Here is a 23,640-nt window from a genome sequence, read left to right on the forward strand (position 1 = left end):
CGACCATTGTATTCATTGCATTTGCATAAGCGATTTCCACTCAGCCATCTAAAATTTCCTCCTTGAGGAGTTTTTATAATTCTGGAGAGTTTTTGATATAAATACAAAAAAAATGGTGCTCTATACTCCTAGATAGTATGTAAAATAGTTATGGAATATATAATATATTATGTAAATTTTATATTCATGAAAGAAATAAATCAATTTAGAATATGTTTATTAAATTTAAATAATAAAAACTAATAATAGTTTATAATTTACTACTAGATATGATTAATATTCAAAGCATAAAACTATTTGAAAAAATGTAAACTTTGAAAAAATAGATGAATGATCAAATAAAATAAAATTTTTAGCTTATTCAAAGGCTAATAAAGCAATTAATCCTAATATAAAAATTACAAATAAAACCATTTAATTTAAAATTTTTGAAAACTAAAATAATTTTCTCATAATTAAATACTTATTTTTTAATGGAGTTATCAAAGGTGATTTTGTAGGTTTCATATTTTTAACTATTTTTTTAAAAATCTAGCATAAAATTTTTTGAGAATAAGAATAGACAAAATGACAATTACTAGTTTAATTAATTTATTATATTCAAACTCATCTACCTTATAACTTTAAATCTATTTTTAGTTTTCTACTTTAATTCAAAAAGATTTTTTCAAGGATTTAAATTTTTTTGTTTACTCATAAATTTATGTATTAATGAAAGCAATTTTTATCAAATTATATTTTGATTAATCTATTCCATTTTTTATTAATATTATACAACATTTATAATTTTGTTGACCTTATTTAAAAGCTTGGATTTTTGCTAACAAAAGAAAAATATAATTCAAAAAAATAAAATAAAAAATCACAATAAAAGAAAAATCATTCAGATGTAAAAAACACTGTTGTTTATTACTGCAATTTTTTTGCTCATTTCTTTCAGTCACTCAAGGCCTAATCGTAATTTAGGAAATATCTTAAATTGCTTTGCATAAATAGGTGATGCAATAGAAGATATCACTACTCTAGTCGCCTCTATCCAAGAAAATGAGGATATATCTGTCATACTTGAATCTATTGGAAATGTTTCTGGTTAAATAAAGCCATTGGTGTAGGAATGTTCTAATCCAATTTGCTTAGTTGATGCTCAAAAAAGATGTGAAGAATCAACAGGAAATTCTTGCGAATAATATGGTGCTATTATGTATCCTAAATGTAATGATGGTTTCTTCAATGTAGGTTGCTGTTTGTGTGAATCATAATGTCCTCCTGGATTCAGAGATGATGGATTATTTTGTGCTAAACCTGATTCTTATGGAAGAGGTGCTGGTTACCCTTGGGAATTCGGTGATGACTTAAACTTGAACGATGCTTATAACAGATGCCAAAGAGATAATCCTTAAGGCTGTGAATAAAACGGCTTAATTATCTACCCTAAATGCGCTTAAGGTTTTCATAGTGTTGGTTGTTGTGTATGCTCTCCTAGTTGTCCATCAGGAACAACCGATATCGGAGTTTCTTGCACAAAACCAGTTTATGGCAGAGGAGTTGGTTTCCCAATGTAATATAATGATTGCGAAAATGAATCATCTTAAGATAACGATTCTTCAGATTATCTATCACTTGATCCTGAGTAGTTGAAAAATAAAATTTTAGAATACTCCTAGAATTTCATGCAAAATAAAGATGACTAAGATTTGTCAGTTTAGTTTGCAATAGAATTATCAAAGATTATGGCTGCATTAGAGGTCAAATCTTCTAATTAATGATAATAATAAATATAAAAATTATATTAAAAAAGTATAATATATCTATATAAAATATATGTTTTGTGATCCAAAAATAAATTGATGAATTTATATAATTAATTAAAAATAAACTTTAAAAATATGTGTGATCAAATTATTACAAATATAAATCTTAATATAAAATAGGATTTTTCTAATTTTATCCTTTTAATTAGATGTATATACATAATGAAATATTTTATAATATTTGAGACTAATGAAATTGTAAGAATAATATTTGAGACTGACTGGCTAATACAATTGTAAAAATCATATTTTAAATGGAATTAAGCTACATTCGATATTTTAAATAAATTTTTTTCATTTAAAAAATCAATATTATTTTTGGAGTTTTATTAAAATTAGAAAATTTGAGAAATTCCAAATTGTTTAAAAGTAGAGAGTAAGCGAAATTTTTTATAGATATTTACTATTTTAAAAAATTTATTATTTATGAATATTAATTAAAAAAATTTCTTCGTTAATAAAATAGGTTTCATTTTGTCAAAATTGAAATTTAAAATAGTTTTACAATATAAAGTAATGATAAATAATAATCTTATTAGCAAAAGTTTAAATTTTTTTAAATTTTGAAAATAATTAACTGAATTAACTGAATTACAATAGCAATATTAATAAATAGTAGTCCACATTTTAATTAAAATTAACTTAACAGTATTTTAAATAATTTTTCAAAGAATTAGAAAAAAACTGCAATCTTTAATATAATTTATTTGTTCCATTTATACTTGCTTTTAATTTATATTTTTTCAGAAAATAAAGATTTTTAAATTTTTAATTTTCTAAAAACTGACATTAAAATGATATTATTTAAATAAATTATCATATACAGTAATTAAAAAATATTTTTTATTTTTGGCATAAAAACCTTCTGAAATAGAATTAAAAATTGAATCAAAATGTTAAATAAATTGATTCAAAATAATATTATTTTAAAAGTTTAAGATAATTAAACATGTTTTCAATTTACAATTTAAAAAATATCATTTCTAAATAAAGTATATAATTTATTTGATATAATCTTAAAATGAAGAAATATTTGGTTTTAGAAATAGTAAGTAAATTAATTGGCTAATTTTCAAAAATATATTTAAAAGGTGAAATGCTTAAAAATGAAAGGATAGGGAGCAATACTAATGATAAAAATACAAATATATAAATATTTAAATATGTTTAATAGAAAAGGATAATTACATATTTATAATTAAAAGCAATATATCTATCTATCTTCTTTCTTGATGATGCAATTAATTTATTTCTTTTTTAACTCTAAATTCTATTGCCAAAAAATTATATTTATTTTTCATAAATTCTATCCAATTTTTCAAGAACTTCTCCAATGTTAGATAACCATTTATTTTCAAAGAGATACAGCTTTAGTTAATTCTTTTTCTCCTAAATTGTGTTCGATTCTATCGATTCTAAGAACAGTCATTTTTTATCTGTGGCCTATTTTTAAATAAAATTGTTACCTTTTTAATTACTTAAACTATTTTATAAAAATCATTTTTGATGATTGTCTCAATAAATATTGATGATGATTAATAATTTTATCATAAATTTTATCTTTTTTTATTTATTTGCTGATAATCATTTATTTGAAGTTTTTATTTGTTATTTAAGTGAATCAATTTATGGATGCAATCAGAAATCTTTGTATTTTTGATTTTTAAAACAAGTGTAAAATTTAATAATAATGTACCCCAAGATTTTCTTGAAGTTTTTCTTCTTCTCATATGAAGACCTAAAACTTTTTCACCTTAAGTTTGTTCTTCAACTGTAGCGTAAACCTGATAATTTAAAGATAAATTAATAAATATTTGAGTTTTTTTAAAGAAAATTAAAGGCTTTAACTCAAATGTAATAATTAATTAATTATTTACTTTAGCTGTGCTAATATAAGGACGACCAATAGAAGTGTAATCAGTAGTTCCAACTAAAAGAACATTATCAAAAACTACTTGATCATTAATATCATATTCTGATAACCAATCGATAGTCAAAATATCATCTTAAGCTACTTTATATTGGAATCCAAGAATTTCTACTACAGCAAATATTTAGTTTTCTATTGCAGGATATTAAATACCAATTTAAGGATCATGAATAACTAATTTTTAATCTTCAGGAGGGATTTCAGGCTTTAAGTATGTAAAAAAACAAAATAAATAGGCATAATTAAATTTGTATTGCTAATTTATTAAATAAGCATTTAACGAAAATAAAAAAATACTCTTTCAGCTTTAATTTATTCAATTCTTTCTCTTCTATGCTCTTTTTTAACTGCGGCCTTTTAATATTCATCACGAATTCTCTTGTACTACTTGTCCATTAATCTTTCATCATCATAGATTTTCAATTCAGAATAATCTTTCTCTTCGAAAGGAGTATGGTGATTTACTATATTTATTAAATTATAATAATTTTAAAATGCATGCTAAACTAAACCAGTAAAATTAATCTTTAAGATAAACAATTTTCAATTTTATTCAAATTTTTTAGAATTTATACTTTTAATCAATCGATCATTTTAGAATATTTTCGAAAAATTATGGCTAACATTTTATGCTAAAATTGTTTGATTTAAAAGAATTCAGCTAATTTACTTGCTTAATTATCCAAAAAAAAGGTCGAAATTTTAAGCAATAAGTTTTATAGCCATAATTATTCAAAAATAAGTACTTAAAATGATTCAAAATCTGTATATTTATATCTGCCTAAACAATAATTGTTGTATGATATAATTAACAACAATAACAAAACTAAATTGGCAATATATATTAAATGCGTAACTATCATCAGCTATTACCTTTGGGCTTAGCTCTACCAAATGCAGCTGTTATATAATTGTGGAAAGCGAATTGCTTAACTTATGTTTTGGCTAAATTACTGAACAACTTATTAGCAATAATCATTTCTCTATAAATAAATAATGCTTCTTCTTTTTCTACTTACTTCTATCCTTGATATATATTTAATATTTCTTGGCGATTCAATCTTATGTTGTTCAATACCCTTTTAATTAATTAATCTCTCAATTAAAAATCAAAGAAAAGATTAAATATTCATTCAAATTAGTATGTAAAAATTCAATATGTTTTTACATTCATATCTTTGATTTCATTCATACAAATCATTATGTGATCTTATAATATTTTCAGACATTCATTCATACAAGCATACATACATACAAACAAATAAAAAAAGCCATAAGCAAGCAGTAGTATATCTTTTTATTTGTTTTCGTTATTGAAAGTTTTAAGATTTGTAAAAATTTAAATCTTATCTTTAAATATGAGCCCTAAATTAAAATTAAAATAAGTCTTAAAACCAAATAATTATTTAATAAAAATATTTTTAAATATGAATAAAACAATTCTATTTTAAATAAAATTTGTAATTTTTGATAAATAAAAATTATTTTTAAAATTAAAAATAAAATTTTAAAAAAAAGAAAATATTTTAAAATTTATATTTGAAAATGAGATTTGGAATTTAACTTTGAACTATTACAAATAAAATATTATTTTATTTTTAATTTAACTAATTCTTTTATGCAATTAAAAATTTAAATAAAATATTTAATATTTTAGTTTGTAATTTGAGTATTTATTTATTCTTTAATGATTGATTGATTTGATGGATAATAAATATTTAGTTAATTTTTAATTTAATATGAAGGATGGATTTGGAGTTAATAATGAATTATTATAAATAAAATATAATTTTATTTTTATTTGATTAATTCTTTGATTAAAATTTAAATAAATAAAAAAAAATAAAAATAGGAATAATTTTATTTTATATTTTGAGTATTTATTTTTATTATAAAGACTAATTTATTTGATGAATAATAAGAAATAAGATTAGAAAAGATAAAAAATCATAAGATTTCAATTAAATATTTTTTGGAAACTTTTTAATCTATAAAAATTCTATCTAACTGGTGTTATAAATTAATTTATTATTTTTATAAAATAAAATAATTTATATGCTATTTTATATTGAGTCAAAATAGATAATTTAATATTTTATTTGAATTAATAAAATAAATAATTCTAAATTTTAGCTACAAGAAATTTACTTCTCTTTAGTTAATAGAAACATTAATTTTTTAAATGAAAATATAAAAAGATATACCAGCGTGCTTATTTTAGTAATTTGGAATCTAAGAATTAAAAATGAATGATTTTTCTGAATGTTATAAATTAGTTACTAAAATAAAATGAAAAAATTTATTAATTTAGTTAGTGATTTAAAATTTGATAGTTTTAATCAATATAAATTAAACTAGTGATAAATTTACGCACTGTTCTAATTTAATTTACTATTTTATATGATTATCAAATAAATTACCAGATTTAACTGTGTTTATTTGGTTGATTACATTCATGTTGCATGGCCTTATAATTGTAACCTCAAATTATGTTTTTTTTTTAAATATGGAAAAAAAAATTAATAAAATAAACAATATTAAAAATAAAAAATTCAAAATCAATTAAAAATTCAATAAAGATAAACAAATAAAATAAAAAAAATGGAGTGTAGAAGAAAATTTGACAAGATTCTCAGTGAATAAACACTTAAACTTGAACTCCCTGTTTCCTTCCATAAAAAGGTTAGACAGACCTTGATTGATGCTATGAAGAAGAACGGAAATATTAAAGAAAGATCAATTGTTTTACTTAAGGGTGACACAATTAAATTCATGCATGACCAAGATATAGTCGAAGAGTTCTAATAAGAAGCTAACATCTTTTATTTGTTTGGTGTTAGAGAGTTTGACTGCCATGGTGTCTTAGAATTAGATACTGGCAAGGCATTCTTGTTCTGCCGCAAAATCCCTGATGAATGGAAGATATGGATTACTGTTAAGGAACCTCCTTTCTTTAAGTAGCAATATTAAGTTGATGATGCTTGGTTTGATACTGAAATGGAAAACTATTTAAAGTAAAAAAACCCAGAAGAAATTCATATCTACCATGGTATCGATTCAGATAGTGGCTTGAGTCTTCCTGAACCTAGCTTTGAATGCCTAAAGAATTACACTGTTGTTAAAGATAAGCTTTATGATATACTTAATGAACTTAGAGTTATCAAGCATCCTGAAGAAATTGAATAAATGAAATTCGTTGGTAGAATCTCTTCTGATGCTCATCTCAGAGTTATGAATAATATCAAGGCTGGAATGATGGAATATTAAATGGAAGCTTTATATAAGTTCCACGTTCACGAATTAATTGGTTCTAAGGAAAAATCCTACAACTGTATTTGCGCTTCTGGAGATGCACCTGCCCTTCTTCATTACATCGACAATGAAAAATAAATTCCTGATAATGCTCTTATTTTAAATGATATGGGTTCTAAATATAATGGATACACTTCTGATATCACAATTACATTCCCCTCTAATGGTAAATTCTCACAAAAACAAAAGGAGATATATAATGCAGTTTATGAAGCTTATACTGCAGTTCTTAGTAAGGTAAAGGCAGGAGTCTCTTGGGAAGAGATGCATTTCTTAGCAGAAAGAATCATATTATAGCATTTGATTAAATTAGGCTTAGTTGTTGATACCCCAATCCAAGAATTAATTGAAAAAAGAGTATCAGCTATGTTCTTCCCTCACGGATTAGGTCATTTTATGGGTTTAAGAGTTCACGATGTTGGTGGCTACAATCCAGGTCATCCTCCTAAACTCAAAGACGTAGCAGGACTAAGAAGTCTTAGAACTAGAAGAGTTTTACAAGAAGGCATGTGTATCTCTGTTGAACCTGGATGCTATTTCAATAAATCCTTATTACATTTAGCCTTTAACCATCCAGTTGTATCTAAATATCTTGTAAAAGAAAAAATAAACGAGTATTTAGAAGTTTCAGGAGTTCGTCTAGAAGATAACATCGTTATTACTAAGGATGGTTACATTAACTTTACAGAAGTTCCAAGAACTATTGAGGAAGTAGAAAGAGCTTGTGCTGGACTTCCTTGGAAAGATTGATAACAAAATAATAAAAATTTATAAAATATTTCATTAAGTTAGTAAAAATATGTTTTTATGGAATTGTAAACTCTTAAAGTCATAATTTTTACAATCTACTTTTAAAAATCAAATACATTTGTCAAATTTCCAAACCTTAAAGTTGATATATACTTTATTAACTTGTTAGTTTTTACTTTATTTTAGCAATATAAATCCTAATTTCTTCAATGTGATTTTTTTTTGTTATAATTTATCAGAAATTGTCTATTTTTAATTAATAAAAGAAAATGAACTTCTAGTAAGGTTACTAAAATAAGGGTCTTTACTAAATTTTAATTAAATTAACAAAGTAACTAAAAAAAAATATATATAAATTTATCTTAATTAATTTACTAACTCAAAAACACAATATTTATTTTTTAGTTTTTTATTTTTAATTAAAAATATTTTATATGACAATATTTTTTCTTATCAAAAAAATATATAATTTATTAAATAAAATTTAGGATTGCCTAATTATTTATATCAAAATTTACATTAAAAAATAAATATTCCTTTATATATTCAAAATATATATTCAAAGAATAGATAGATGAAATATCCATAAAATTCTTTTTAATCTTATTTTTATATAATAATTGTTTTTGTATAAAAAATTAAAATATTTTTTAACAAATTGAATAATTTACATTTTAATGCTGATTGAAAATTTCTCTAATTAATTTTAATTATTTAATTAATAATAATTTAGATAAACCTAAAAGTGTATTTATTTCTAATTTGTAAAATTATCTGTTATTTTTATCTGTTTTATAAATTTATTTCTAATTAGAATTTATGGTTTTTTAAATAAAATTTTTATTTATTTATCAATCATTTTTCTGAAATTAGTTTTAAGGCTAGAATAAATTGAATTTTTTACCAAATATTTTCTAAATTCAGCTAGCATAAAATTTAAAAAATACAAATTGGTCATTCACTCTATATTTGATAAAAAAATATGCATTTAGTAGAATTTTAAGCTTTTTTTAAATATAAACATTAAAAAAAAGCATTAATTAAAAGAAATTAATATATTGAAACTTAAAAAAAAGGTAAAAATATGATTTAATAAATAAATAAATTAACTTTTACAATTATTATAATAAGATAAATAAATAGTAAATTCTTTTTCTAATTTATTATCACTCAAAACTTTTTATTTTATTTGTCGAAAAAGTCAACAGTAATTTATTTTCGTATTTCTTTAATTATCTGATTTTAAATTATAAATATTCATGAATTAAAATGATTAGCCAATCTTTAACAATATTAACTTTTGGGTTTAATTAAATAAAAAAATGAATTAAAATTCCTATTTAATTTAAAATAATTTAATGTCTCTTTTTATTTAATTTATACTTTTTTCTAATAAACCGAACTAATTTATTTCTAAAATATATTTTTAAGACTAATTAATAAATTTATTTAATTGTCATTAGATAAATTTAAATTAATCACTTTCATTTATTTAGCTTTATTTTTTTACTAATTTTATTATTTAAAATGAATTTAATTTTTTAAAAATTTTTATTTTTTCTTTATTACTTAGATATTTTATTAACTTAATATTAAATTTTTTGAAATTGACTAAATAAATTAATTTATTAATATTTTCAATTTAATAAGTTATTATTTAGATTATTTATTTTAAAAGAAAGATTAAAAAAAATATAATTTTACAAAATATCATTTAATTATATTTTTCCAAAGATAACAAATAATATATTTTATATATTTACAAGTAAAATCTATTAATTATCTGATTAAGTATTTATAATTTTATTACAAGTCTTTAATAATAAAAAACAATTAATTTCATTAAAAATTATCATTTTTTTATTCAACAAAATAATAATTTATCTATAGAAGCAAATTATTCTATTAAGATCATATTAAAATACTAAAAGCAATATTTTTTATTTAGGATTCTCATAATAAATAACATTAAATCAAAAAGTTTTAACAATCTTAATATTAAAATATCTAAAGCTTTCTCAAATGTTTGCCAACTAAATTATCTTGAATCAGAATTCAAAAAAAGACATCATTCAATAAATTATTAATCAAAATTATGGTGCTAAACCATATAATTAAGCTTAAATGTCGATGCTGGGTGTCATCTCAAGAGAAGAGTCCACATTTTTGAAAGAGATAAATCTTTTTTACTTTAACCTTTTAGAAATTCAACTATAATGGGATGACTTTTAAAAGTATGTTAACTCTAAAAGTTAAAATGGAAAAGCATACTATGAGTAATTAGAGAATGGTTTTAGCTTTTCTTCAGATTAAAATTAATATATCTTCTTTAAATCTAACGAGAAAAAGCCAAATGACTACTCGGTTGAAAAGTATCCATATCATTTTTATGATGATAGAAAGTATGCAATATCAGCTCTCACATATGATAATATCTTATTTTATAAATAATTTTTAAAAACTTTAGAGAAATTAAATCAATAAAAGCTTGAAAAATAAATGGACTAATAAAAAGTATAATCTAATTATTCTAATGATTATGTTTAAAACTGTGAAACAATCGCATACCTTTGCAAGTAGAATTTGTAAAGAGATATTTATATTTAAAACATGAATTAAAATAAGTTTTAACAAGATACTATGTTCCCGCTATCACCTTTAACTAAGGCCAACTATATTATGTAAGCTATGGGCTCGACTAGAGTATTCAAAAACGTTAATGAAATTCAGAATTGGTAGCGCTGGAAAGTTTACTGGTTCACCAAAAATCACCCTGTATATTGTTACTCTACTTGTTCTGGTTCTTGTACAGCCTACTGCTAAGGTACTCCTTGTATATATGTCTTACCATAAAATGAACTAGAAAGCCAAGGTCTTCCTGATGCTGAAAAAGTTGATCCTAGAAACATTTTCAGCGATGATTTATATTTTCTAGCTTACCAGCTAAACATTTATACTATTAATATTTTATAGTGAAAAATCCCTTTAATATATCTGCGTCTATATCTATTTTATAGATTTAATCAGAAAATAATGTTTTCTTATATTTTATTAAATTCAATTTAGTTAATAATTATTAGGAAACAAATAAAAAAACCTTTGAATATAAATATAAAGTTTCACCAAAAATAATTGAGTTGTTTATTACTAAAATTTAACATTTTTTTCATAAATAATTCTTAAATGTCAATATCAATAATACTATCTCTATATCAATCTATTTACAACATAATAATTTTTGATTATAAGAAAAAGATAGATGATCAATTATTCGCTTGTTAAAATTTATGATATATATCATTTATTTATTTATTTGTTCTCATTCGCATGATTAAAAAAAACTCAGATAATATTTTTTTATTTATCTATTCAAATTTTAATTCAAAAAATAAATTAAAAATTTGAAAAAAGAAAAAAAATAAATTTTTCTTGTTCAAATTATTGAAATTTTATATCTCTTAATTACAATTTTGAATAAAATTTATTGTAGATTTGAAAATCTACGCATAATATTTCATTTTTATCTTGAATTATTTTTTCCAAATTTTATATTTTCCTGATGGTTTAAAAATTTTTTTTTAATACCCTAACAATTTAAAATCTTTGGAAAAAGGATTAGCCATTTTTATTATTATTAATTCAATTTTTAATTTTCAAATAAATTTATTTTTCTTAATAAAAAAATATTTACTTGATCATTTATTCATAATTATGATAAAGTTCTTTTATATAACTTACTTATTGCTACAGTTATTCAAGAAAATAAATTTCATAAAAAATATGTTATTAATGCTGAAACACTATCAAATAAATTGAACAATGCTTTATCATTTAAAATAAACAAACATATAAAACTATACATATAAAAAAATATATGGAGAATGCTTTATTTGACATTTCAAATCTCAAATTAATAGAGGAAATTCTTTTTCTTATATTCTAAGATATTTTTAGTAAGTTCTTCAAATTAGCTTACTACATTTTACATATGAATTTATTCAAAGTTTATGAATGTACTTTAGCTCTCGTAGATGAAATATTCTACTAATTTATTAAGCATTAGATAGAAGTTACTAACTTCTTTAACTTTAAGTATATCTTCACGAAGTTATTAAAGTTCAAAGGGGATGAAGAAAGCCATATCTACAAAGTTGCCATGACCAAATTCTTTTAGCTCTGCAGCTAGTATTGCGTTTTTGTAATTTTTTTATGACTTTAGGAAAGTTTGAATGTGTTCTCTTTGACTAAATAATGGGAATCTTTTATGGAAATTCTCACTACATAATATAAGGAAAGGCTTCTTTTGAGGTGTTTTCAATAGCTTAATATATTTTTCATCTTCATCAAATAAACTCATAGCAGGATCTAAAACTATGGTAGTATAGATTCTTGGATCATCAAGAGAAGTAGCCAAAGAAGTTAATCCACCATATGAATGACCACACATAATAATCTATTCTCTTGGTTAAAATGAATCTCTCAATTCGTTTCCGTTTGGGAAATAGCTCAAAAACTTCTTAGAAGGGTCAAGAACAAATGTAATAATTTTTTGAATATCATTTTTTCTCTTAATAACTGATTCGTTCATTACTTCTTTAAATCTATTTAGAGGTACGGGATATTCTTTAATTTTTGCAATAAAATCTTCATCACGATGCATAGGAGCAATTACAATAACACCTTTAGAAGCTAAATCTTTGCAAAATGTAGCTTGAAGATTCATATGAGAGTTGAATCCATGAGAATACATCATCACTGGATATTTATTTTTCAATACTGCCAAATTAGCATTAGCTATAACGTCCATCATTTGGGTTCTAAGCAAAGGCCCTAAACTTATTTTAAGGAGAGGTGCTGGAACATGATCAACTTTGAATTCTCTGGGATATCTGTATGTAAAATAAGCTAAAGTGTCTAAGTATTTATCCACATTAGAAAAATAGGGTAAATTTTTTTTAGGTTAATATTCGTCATTAGTAGGATAAAATATAGCGAATTGAATGTCATCGATATTCTTAACAGTGTATCCAACTTTAAGAGATCCTGTTACGGGTATTTGAAAATAGACTGGACTGATGTACATTAAAATGAAATGGACAATAACTAATCCAGTGAGAAAAACCATAAAAATGTGGTCGATGTTTGTATTAGCAATAATTTTCCAACTATATTATTAATCGTATCTATAAAATTGCAATACAAATTCCAATAAAATAGCATATATTGTTGGCAGTCTTATACCTTCCTTTTTAATTATCATTATCACAAACAGTACTAATACTATTTCGCTCTAAATGGAGTATTCTAAAATTTAATTTAGAATCCATTTACTCTCTAATCTGCTACTTAGTGAAGATAAAGATAACAAAAATCCTATATTCCTAATACCTAGCCCTGTTTCAAAAGGTCTTATTTACTTTTTTTCCATCCTTACTAACTTTTTAAATATTATGAAATATCCTAAAAATAATAAATTGGAGTTTTTATAAAAAATAGAATCTTTCTAGTTTGTTTTATTTATTATTACAAAATTAAATTTATTTCTGATCTAAATAAATAAAAAAATATAATAATCATCATCATCAACATCAACAGAAACAACAATAATTAAATTTATTTATTAATATCTCTGAAATGAATTATGTTTCAATTTAAATTTTAAAGAAACTTTTTGAATTTTAATATTAAAATAATTTTTAAATCAAGAAAAAATAAATTAATTTTTTAGAATATTAAAAAATTTTGTAGTTAATTTTAGTACAATTTTATAGAAATAAAAGTTTTTAAATAGAAAAAAGATATTTCAATTAAAGCTATAAGAACTTTGAAAAAAAAAAATCATCCTTTTATGACTTCAAATGGACAAGGAATTTTAATTTTATCTTTGCAAATTTATTTAAAGTTTTCTAATACTCTTTAGCAATCTATATTCTGGTAACTATTTTAAAAGACCTCAAAAATAAATAATTCTGTAAGTTTATTTATAATTTTGAGATTTGTTGTGACTGTGTTTGGAGAGTAAACGTCTTTTCTGATTATTTGTAGCTCTCTTGGTTGAAATAGTGCAGCATCAATCATATCTACATGTTCAGTATTCTTCATTCTCATAGGAAGAAGTAGATTTTTAGAATTTTTGTTATTTGATAGCCAAACAGATAGTCCTTCGTTTTATTGATTGCAAGGATAAAGTTTGTTAAAATTATCGCTGCACAATATCATAAACGGTTTTTTAACTTGTTTTTCGATCAAAGGTTTAAATGCTGATAAATCAAAAATATTCATCACAGGATCAAGACAGATTGCTGCATAAATTCTATCATCTTATAATCCACTTAACATAGCTGTTTAACCTCCATAAGAATGGCCACACATTAATACTTTACCATTTAATTATAACTATGTATTTTATACTTTATTATTAAAAATTTGTGCAAATTTTTAAGTGTCGAAGGCAAAATCCAAAATTTGTTATACTTACTCTTTCCTACGAATTGTAGCTTGGTACATAGTATTTACAAAATCAGCTTCTTAAGGAGGTACAGATACTTTTTCAAGATATTCTTCATCTTTATGCTACAGCGAAATTACAATACAGCCTTTAGAAGCTAGTTCTTTGCAAAAAGTAGCTTAGTAATTTCTATTTGAACTTAAACCATGTGAGTAAATGACTAGTTACATCTTAGAATTAAGAATACTTAAATTTGCATTTCTTATGACTCCCATCGATCTGAGTGCCATAGGTTAGCCAGAAATTTTAATAAGCCATTTTGGTAGAGCTACTTTGAAGCCTAAAGACCTTTAAATAATGAAGTGAAGAGTATCAAAATAATTTGAAGACGGTAAATAGCTAACATCAGACTATTTTGTATATTTCTCTTCAGTAGGATAAAATATTGAAACCTCTGTACCAGAAATATCAGTTGAAATGAAGCCTATTCTGTATTATCCATTCGTAGGAACTTACTTCAAAACAGGAAAAACAAAATATACAATAAATGACAACAAACTAAGTAATAAACCTATTATTATATTATAAAATCTAAAATTAGTAGAAATTATACTCAACTTCTCCAAGATTATGCAAACCTCTGCAAGCAAAATGGTAATTATATTCACTCTTAGTCCTTCTATTTTACAATATCCTATAAAACAAACCAAAAAAGCAAACAATAATAAAAATTAATGATTGAAACCCTCTATCCATGATAGATCTTTTGCAAGCTAAGGCATTAAAATAGTTAAGAAGTGTATCACTTAATTTGATATCAAAATAAGCTCGAATATTCTTAATTCTTTATCTCTCATTAATTTTTTTTAGATGTGTAAGAATATATCTTCTGACAAAAATTGATTTCTAATTTTGTTAAAAGATATTTTTTAAATAATTAATATCTGATACCAATCAAGCAATAATAAAAGAATAAAAAATTTATTTTTTATAACAAAATATTTACCATTTAAAAATTTTTATATTCATTAATTTCATTGATTGATTGTATTGAATTGTGTTATTTTTTACTCATAGTGTCCTAAATTTTTACTCAACTTTAAAAATTAAATTTGTATTAAAAAAAATAAAAATAAAAAATTAAAATGTCTTTCAATGCTTTTTCATTTAAATTTAGAATTAGAAATTTTAATTAGTTTTAAGATTTTATGTAGAATAAATCAATCATTAGAGATTATTTTAAAAAAACCCTAAATTAATATTTTAAGCAATATAATTTAATCAAGCTCAATAATGAGAAAGTAAAATATTTTACAAAATTGTTTTAATTTATTTACTTAGCTTGATTAATAAACTTTAATTTGAATAAGTTAATCTATAAAGATAATTTTAAAAACACTTTTAATTAATTTTTTTTAAATTATAATTTAATAAAGCTAATAATAAGTAAGTAAAGTAATTTGTTAATTTAATTTTAAATTATTTAATGAGCTTTCAAAAGAAATCATTCTAATTTTTTAACTTATTATCTAAATTTTTGTTAAATAAATTTTTAATACTACAAACGCATATAAGCTTATTCAAGAAATTTATAAATGATAAAAATAATTTTAACAAATAATATCAATATTTCAATTTATATTTGTAAGTCAATTATTTTGATAAATATTGCTTATTAAGATTTAAATAAATTTAAAGATATGTATGTGTGCTTACTTATCTAATTTTTGTTAAGACTATTAAAAATAGTGAGTTTGTTTGATACAGAAGATTTATTAGTTATTATCATTTAATGATTATCAAATTTAGTAAATCAAAAGTACTTACTTATTTTTATTTAAACAAAAAAATTTATTTTTTATAGGCCTAAGAAAGCTGAAAATAATATATTTTCCATATTATTTAAGATAAACCTTAGTTAGCAGATATGCTGGGAGATTAAATCATACCTGTTTATTGGGAAAATGTAATTTGGCTACTTTTTTATTTCATTTTTTGGAAAAGTTTGAATTATGCAAATTTTCTTTCTAGTATTAACATGGTAAAGTTATTTATGTAAAAAGTTTTAAGAAGAAGAGGAGGAGGAGGAGAAAAATAATTATTAAGATATTTACAATTCGGAATATATAAACAGACTTATTTTTCAATAAGAGAAAGTGGAATATTATGAAGTTTTAAATATTGTAGGAAGTGATGATTTCTACTAATTAATTATGTCGCTTCTCGTAGGATTAATATGGTTTTTTTCTGGTTTAGGACTTTATTCTATACCTTATATTTTTTAAAATCCTAAATTTATGTGCTACGAAGGATTTAGTTCTCATGACCCTATTCAGGCTAGTTAAACACCATTGTTCTTTAACGCTTCTACTTCCAATTAAATATTTGATAATTTACCTTTCAAAAATAAAGAAGAAATTTAGCATCAGCACAATCTCATATAAAGCTAGCAATAGAACTAATAATTTCATTAATATTAATAAAATGCTAATTAAATAAAAATAGAAGAATTGGAGGGTTATGAATGCTGGGAAAATGAGCTTGCATGCAGAAAATAAATTGTTATTATGAATGACAGATTAAATTAAATGAATAGCTCACTGATAACTTAATTTTCTATGTTTTGCTCTCATTTTCACAACAAGATTCTTATACTCTCATTTTTTTTTGCTGGAGCTTCGTTAGGAGTGATGTTTAGCCAAGTTTTTATATCAAACAGGCTAGGCTAAGCTCTTTAAATAAAGATTTATTTACTTTTGTAATCAATAAATATATTCTGCATGTGCTTCTTTGCAATAGATTTTATTTTTATATGCTCTCATATTTTCTTTGCAGGATTCTTTGGTTTTGCTCTATGGAGTATTTCATAGACTTACTTGAGAGATATTTGCTCAAAAGAATTCTTTATTGATTACAGGTGTGCTATCTTCTTTCTCAATACTATCTCATAAATGAGTGTGACTCTTCTATTCACATTTATCTCAGAGTGGAGAAAATCTTTAATTTATGCTGTGTCTGTACCACTAGGAATTCTTTTTATTGCATGTCTATATTTTATGATAGAAAATCCAAGATTTTTAATTGGTCGCTCAAACAGCAATCGAGTATATAAAGCTTTTTATGATATTTTTTTATTTAATGATGCTAGAAAATTTTTTTCTCCACGACAATTTGATATTGTTTATGTCAAAATGTTGGTAACCCTAAAGCTCTATCCTCCATAGAATTAAAATGGGAATTAATTAGAAGGGTAATAAAATCGTAGACAAAATCCTCTATCATCTCCTTCTTCTGGATCTAATCTCTCTCCGTCACAATTAAACAGAAATTCTAATAACCACAACATAAACTTGCTAAGTGAAATGAATAATAATATTAACAACAATAATAACTAACCTAACAGAATAAACACAAATGATTTAATGAATAATAGAAATAATACAGTTGACAATTTAAGGGCAAATACTTAGGAATAAATTAGATTTAATACCATAGACATTAATAGAGTTAATACTTAGGATTACTAAAGAGCAAATACAGTGGGCTCTCCATTTTATGCGTAGTAATCGAATAAGAATAATCTTTAATGCTAATAGCAATAAGCTTTAGATAATTTTAGCTAGCCATTCCTCTAATAACAATAATAAATTTAATAAATACAATAACCTAATTTATAAAATTATTATCAATCTCAGATAAATATTGAAAATAATAAAATGGAGGATATATTTTCAAGAAAGAGTATATAAAATAATAGCAACAACCTTATGCTTTAAAATAAGTTAGATTTATAATCATACAATCGCAACAATTTAGCTAATCTAGCAGAAGACAAATCAATTGATAAAATATCTTTGATCAGTCTCCATAACCCTACACCAGAGATTATGTCAAATATTTTCCTCAAAATACCCTCAAACAATTAAATAAATAATTAGAACTCTACAAAGTTAAATAATTAGAAAATGAATGAGGATATTTAATCTTTAAATTCTAATAACCCTTAAAATTCTAACACTCAAATAAATTTTTAAAGCTCCAACAACCAAATCAACCTTCAAAATTCATTTGTTCAACAAAAAAACTAATTCAATTTGTAAACAGCAACTAATTAATTTGCACAATCTTAATAAGAAAATTAGCAAGCTTAAATGAACATTAACAATCTGTAAACTGAATATTTTACTAGAAGTTAAATGAATCTAAACTAAAATGATAACATATATATGAATAACAATAATAACACAAATAATATCTTGATCACAAATATGAATAATAATCCAATATAATTAACTACCAACAACTATACATACCAAGCATTTACTCACATCAATATGGGTGAAGAATAAAAAAGTTAAAGCGAAGCAATAAGTAATAATACAATAGCCTACAGATAAAACCAAAATATAGAAAATAATGTATGTGAAGAGTCAGAGAATTAGCAACCATATAATGAAAAGTAATAATTTCAAGAATATTTAAAAAGATTGATAGTTTATATATTTGCTAGTAGTGTTTTTTTTGGAATGTATTTCCTATTTATGATGGAGATAGATAAAATAGGAATTAATTTATCTTACAATATCTTCATACTAGGATTTAGTGAGTTTATAGGAATTCTGTTTGCAGATAAATTTATTGAATTCCCTGACCCTCGTAATACTGTAAAACATTGTCTGTTCGTAAGCGGAATACTTTCAACTTCATTTATCATGATGAAATAATCAAAATATTGTGAAGCAAGCCATATTGCAGTTTGCCCAGAAAAAATAGTGCAACTCTTATTCATTGGTTTAATAAGATTTTCAACAATCTTTGGCCTATCATTTTTAATAAGAAATTTTAAGTTGATAGAAAACACAAGCTAAATGAAGGAACAAACATGGAAATGGGTCAATTCAATAGGGATATTTGGAGTTTTTATACCTCTAATTATTCTTTTGATTACCAAAAGCATTTATTCAACAATATTTATTTATGGTATCGTTTCTATGCTAGTTTCTTTGTTTTTTAGAACATGATTTGTTTTAATAAACATATGTATTAAAATATAATGAAATAATTTAATATTAGAAATAGAAATTTGATTTCAAAAATTAATTATTTAATTTCAAATTATGTTTCTTTTTTTTAATAAAATTTACATAAATTAATTATTTCATTGATTAATAAATTATTTAATAAAGCTTTTACATTTTAATTGTTAAAATCAAAATCAAATTATTGAAAATTTTTATAAATTAAATTAATATTTTAAAATTTTAGGAATTTTTCGTCTATCGGCTATTAAATTTAAACAGATTTCTGTTTCTAATAAAAATAAATAAATAATAGATAAATGATAAATAGATAACTCTTTAATTTCATAGAAAATATTAAATATATATCTTTCTTTTTGTTTAGTTATTTGAATTTGTTTTTATTAAATAAAAAATTGAGTTAATTTATTTTGTTTGCTTGTTGATGAAGAATTAAGCTAGGTAGAATTTAACAATATAAATTATGAATTATTTTACAAGAATTTTGAAATAATATATTTTTATTAATTATAGTAGAGTTTTTAGAGAAGTTTATTTTTTTATTATAATTATTTAAATAGCTTAATAATTTGATTAATATTTTCAATTATTTAATAAGGCTACAACGACTATTACTAAGCCAATTATTTATAGAAAATTTGGTAATTCTCCTAAAATTAAAATTTCATAAATGTAAGAAAATAAAACAGCACTGTAGCCTGTCATAGCATATTTCCCGTGATTAGTTGTAATTATTGATCCTCTCAAGTACATAATTTAATAAATATAAGAGAAAGTACCAATCAATATCATCCCATTAATTATTGTTTCAGCTGTTAATTAAAAAGATAATCCTACTTCTTTTTAATTAAGAGAAAGGACAGAGCCGAAAATTAAATATTAAAACCTAGGAATTATAATGTGTAAATTAAATAAATGTATGTGATGTTAATTAAATTTTTATTAAAGAAATTAGAGATGACGAAATTGTACGATCGACACTTTAATATTAATAATAACTACTATATTGAAGATAGTAACCAAAAGTGGGTACTAAAATCAAAAATATTAATCTCGAAGTCGCTTAATAATCAAAATGATGCAAATTAATGATGTACTAAGACTATCACAAATTAAGATTTTATTGATACTCATTTAATTTGTAGAGAAAAATTTAAGATTAAAATAAGTGCTTTTTACCCTTGGTTGAAGATAATTTATATCACAGAAAGGTGTTCCTTAGCCTTCTTGATATAGAGCAGTCCGAAGCTAAATGAAATCATGCTCATGGAATAGATAATAACTAAAATTAAACGCGCAGTGCCTTAGTAGTATTTATCGCTTGAAGTTGTTTCACCATTTTATTAGATATTACTATTTTATTCTGGTTACTGTTAAGCAGAGAATACTGAGGAAAGTATTTAAGAAAATGTCTGAGGAAAAGTAATCATGCAAACACCAAGCATTGAAGCAATAAAAATAAAAATATCTTTAATACGAATTTAGAGTCCATATTAAAAGTAATTAATGATGAATATCCATAGTGGGGCAGTTTGCTCAATAATATAAATCAAGGAAACAGGGAGTTTACCAATGCAGTAAAATATCATCAAAATGTGCAAGCCTACAAAAAAATTCCTAATCGTTACAACCTATTCATTTTTTAAAAAAAATTTGAATATAATTTAATTTAAAATGTATTAAAATTCTTTTTTAGATAGATAATAAAAAATATTTTTCATTTTTTATTTAAAGATTTTGAAATAATAAATCAGTAGAAACTTCTACAAAATTCATCATATCTTCTTAAAAAAGAGATAAAAATGAAATAAGCCAAGCTCAACAAAAGGATTTTTTTAATTTCCAAAGTAAATAAATAATTAACAAAATCATGTATTACCTTAAACAAGTGAGAATTTAAGTGGAGAGGAATACCTTGAGCTTTAGACATAATTAAAGCTATTATCATGCTTGAAATGCCTCTTATCATCAATGCAGTTCCAGAATCCATACCTGGAATAAGAATAACTCCCAAGTTGGCAACAAAAAAAAATAGCTCTGATAACACTCCGTAAGTGTAAGCAGCTGGATCATTTCCGAGAGTCTTCTCCATCAAATCGGAATAACTAGAACATCTTTCTATAAAAGCTGAGGCTAATTTAGCTACCATAGATTAATATTGTTTTTCTCTTAAGAATTGGAATTTGCGATTTAAGTTTAATTTAATTTCTTCTACCTTTAAATTTTACTTTATCCAAAAACTTTTGAGTCTAAAATATTCTTTTATTTTACTTTTGTATCTGAAAATACAATCATTCTTACTTTTACATTTGACGATTTACCTATACAATCTAAAATTTAAAGTAAAAACATTTAGTTAAAAATAATGTAAATTTATTGGAGTAACTGAGTAATATTTGACATATTTTATAACTCTTTAATACCTTATTCAATCAAATATTTAAATAAATTAAGATTGATTTGCTTTAGATAAACATTTTAAATGATTTAATATCCATAATTTAAAAAATTATTGTAGCATTATAAATTGATTATATTGATATTAAATTTATTAGAATATAAACAATAAATATTGCTTAATTCAATTTAAAAAATATTTTTAAACTTACTGAGTTATTTGAAATCAAATAATAATATATAATTTCAACTAACATCATTTTAAAAAATCACAAATTAAATACTTAACTACATTTATATATATATTATTCTTTTTTTAAAAGATTTGATTTTAATGATATTAAAAAAAACAATTCTACAATTTAGCAGATATATTAATAAATTATTTTTATTAAATACTTTAGATACTAAATTTTAAGCCTCACTCTATTAATCTATTAACTGTATAAAAACCGCAAAAAAGCTAAAACAAATTTAAAGGTTTATAATATTAAAAATTAGGTAGAATTATATTTGAAAATTTTAGAAATTTCACAAATTTTAATTAATTAAATAACTTTTGACAATATTTAAGCAAAAATAATAAAATTTTAAATGAATTATTATGTATTTTATAATTAATTATTAATATTTTGAAGTTTTATGTTTTTTTTTAAAAAAATTTTCATTATTTAAAATTTTAAACCTTTTATATATTTTTGTAAGAAATATATTAATTTTTTATAAAACTGTTATAAAATGTTCTGCTTACAATATTTCTATTTATGGTTTTAACTTTCCAAAACATCAAAATTAATATATACAATACAACCTTAAAATGCAGAATCTTCATTAAGTATGATAATATAATTAGAAGTGAGTCAGTCAGTTAATTAGTCAATCATAATTGAATCAACAATTGCCTTATTTAATTAGATTTATTTTAAATAATAAAATAATTAATTTATTTGAATAGTTTAATATAAATTAATAAAAAAAGTTTATTTAAATACTAAATTGATGAATAAAATTTCCCTAAATAAATTAACTTTGATTGTAAGTTACTATCTAAAGTAGTTTTTAACCTTTTTGATCCTTAAATTTTAATTTATGAGGAAGATTTAAATATCTATTTAAAGAATAAGGCGAGCAATATTATATCAACTAAAATTATACAAATTTAAGCTTAAAAAAATAAATATTTAAAACTACCTCAATTTAAGTTTGGAACAAGTATTATTTAAACATTTTATCTATTTTTAATATTAGAGCAAAAAGTAAATATAGAAGTAATTCAAATGATGAATAATTTTAAGTACAGATACAAACAATATTTTTAATTGATCATAATTAAAACAAAAGCTAACTAGTACTTGCAAAATTATCAGTTAATATTATATAAATTTTATTATTATAAAAGCAAAGAAAAAATATCTGATTTTTTACTAAATTTATTTTTTAACAATTTAAAATTCATTAATTATTTATTAAATTGATTTAACAATTAGCATTAAAAAATACTTTCTCCTCTCTTCTTGATTTAGGTAATAAATTTAGTTGGATTTATTTTTTTACTTCAACAGAAAGTATGTTTAATTAGTTACTGAAGTTCATTTTCTCAAAAAATATATTTGATTTTGCTAAATAATTGGATTTTTTTCTATTTTTATTTAATTAACAAAATTTATAAAAGAGAGATTAAAATTTAATATTTTATTGTTTTTACTGATTTTATTTTAAATTTACAAATGAAATAAGAATAGTTAAATATGATTAATTTTTTATTAAATTTTGATTTTAATATTTACTATTTTTAGTAATTAAAATTATGCTGAAGCAATATTTCAAATAGTTACTAGAATTTTTATCAAGTAATTATTTTTGAAGGAGTTAAATAAAGTTTTTTCATATTATTTCTTAGAGTTAATTAACAAATTAGAACCATATTTTTTAGAAAAGTAACTTTTTAGTTAT

General features: G+C 22.1%; 8 protein-coding genes across 8 annotated transcripts; 5 read left to right on the forward strand and 3 right to left on the reverse strand. All coding sequences in view use genetic code 6, as the record gives it.

Moving 5' to 3' along the window:
* Positions 1-830: 830 nt before the first annotated feature.
* TTHERM_00280980 (hypothetical protein) lies at positions 831-1,766 on the forward strand (the record flags this gene model as incomplete). Its single annotated transcript, XM_001018153.3, has 1 exon — positions 831-1,766. The coding sequence occupies exon 1, from the start codon at positions 888-890 to the stop codon at positions 1,764-1,766; it is 879 nt and encodes a 292-aa protein (XP_001018153.1). The 5' UTR covers positions 831-887.
* A 1,399-nt stretch (positions 1,767-3,165) lies between these two features.
* On the reverse strand, positions 3,166-4,720 carry TTHERM_00280990 (50S ribosomal protein L21; the record flags this gene model as incomplete). Its single annotated transcript, XM_001018154.2, has 5 exons — positions 3,166-3,254; positions 3,508-3,595; positions 3,689-3,946; positions 4,039-4,205; positions 4,615-4,720. 5 exons carry the CDS (start codon positions 4,718-4,720, stop codon positions 3,166-3,168), a joined length of 708 nt encoding a protein of 235 aa, XP_001018154.2.
* A 1,622-nt stretch (positions 4,721-6,342) lies between these two features.
* TTHERM_00281000 (metallopeptidase family M24 protein) lies at positions 6,343-7,803 on the forward strand (the record flags this gene model as incomplete). The annotated part of the gene is made up of 1 exon (XM_001018155.1): positions 6,343-7,803. The coding sequence occupies one exon, from the start codon at positions 6,343-6,345 to the stop codon at positions 7,801-7,803; it is 1,461 nt and encodes a 486-aa protein (XP_001018155.1).
* Positions 7,804-9,927: 2,124 nt separating this feature from the next.
* On the forward strand, positions 9,928-10,779 carry TTHERM_00281010 (hypothetical protein; the record flags this gene model as incomplete). The annotated part of the gene is made up of 1 exon (XM_001018156.3): positions 9,928-10,779. The coding sequence occupies one exon, from the start codon at positions 9,928-9,930 to the stop codon at positions 10,777-10,779; it is 852 nt and encodes a 283-aa protein (XP_001018156.2).
* Positions 10,780-11,701: 922 nt separating this feature from the next.
* On the reverse strand, positions 11,702-13,231 carry TTHERM_00281021 (platelet-activating factor acetylhydrolase plasma/intracellular protein; the record flags this gene model as incomplete). The annotated part of the gene is made up of 1 exon (XM_001470798.2): positions 11,702-13,231. One exon carries the CDS (start codon positions 13,229-13,231, stop codon positions 11,702-11,704), a length of 1,530 nt encoding a protein of 509 aa, XP_001470848.2.
* Positions 13,232-14,060: 829 nt separating this feature from the next.
* Positions 14,061-14,471, forward strand: TTHERM_000281031 (transmembrane protein, putative; the record flags this gene model as incomplete). The annotated part of the gene is made up of 1 exon (XM_012798157.1): positions 14,061-14,471. One exon carries the CDS (start codon positions 14,061-14,063, stop codon positions 14,469-14,471), a length of 411 nt encoding a protein of 136 aa, XP_012653611.1.
* A 1,707-nt stretch (positions 14,472-16,178) lies between these two features.
* Positions 16,179-19,272, forward strand: TTHERM_00283010 (transmembrane protein, putative; the record flags this gene model as incomplete). The annotated part of the gene is made up of 2 exons (XM_001018158.2): positions 16,179-16,217; positions 16,315-19,272. The coding sequence occupies 2 exons, from the start codon at positions 16,179-16,181 to the stop codon at positions 19,270-19,272; spliced, it is 2,997 nt and encodes a 998-aa protein (XP_001018158.2).
* Positions 19,273-19,872: 600 nt separating this feature from the next.
* Positions 19,873-21,439, reverse strand: TTHERM_00283020 (EamA-like transporter family protein; the record flags this gene model as incomplete). The annotated part of the gene is made up of 4 exons (XM_001018159.2): positions 19,873-20,176; positions 20,293-20,322; positions 20,470-20,921; positions 21,170-21,439. The coding sequence occupies 4 exons, from the start codon at positions 21,437-21,439 to the stop codon at positions 19,873-19,875; spliced, it is 1,056 nt and encodes a 351-aa protein (XP_001018159.2).
* Positions 21,440-23,640: the final 2,201 nt, after the last annotated feature.

Source organism: Tetrahymena thermophila (assembly GCF_000189635.1).
Source record: "Tetrahymena thermophila SB210 genomic scaffold scf_8254600, whole genome shotgun sequence".
In the NCBI taxonomy this organism is placed as follows: Eukaryota; Ciliophora; class Oligohymenophorea; order Hymenostomatida; family Tetrahymenidae; genus Tetrahymena; species Tetrahymena thermophila.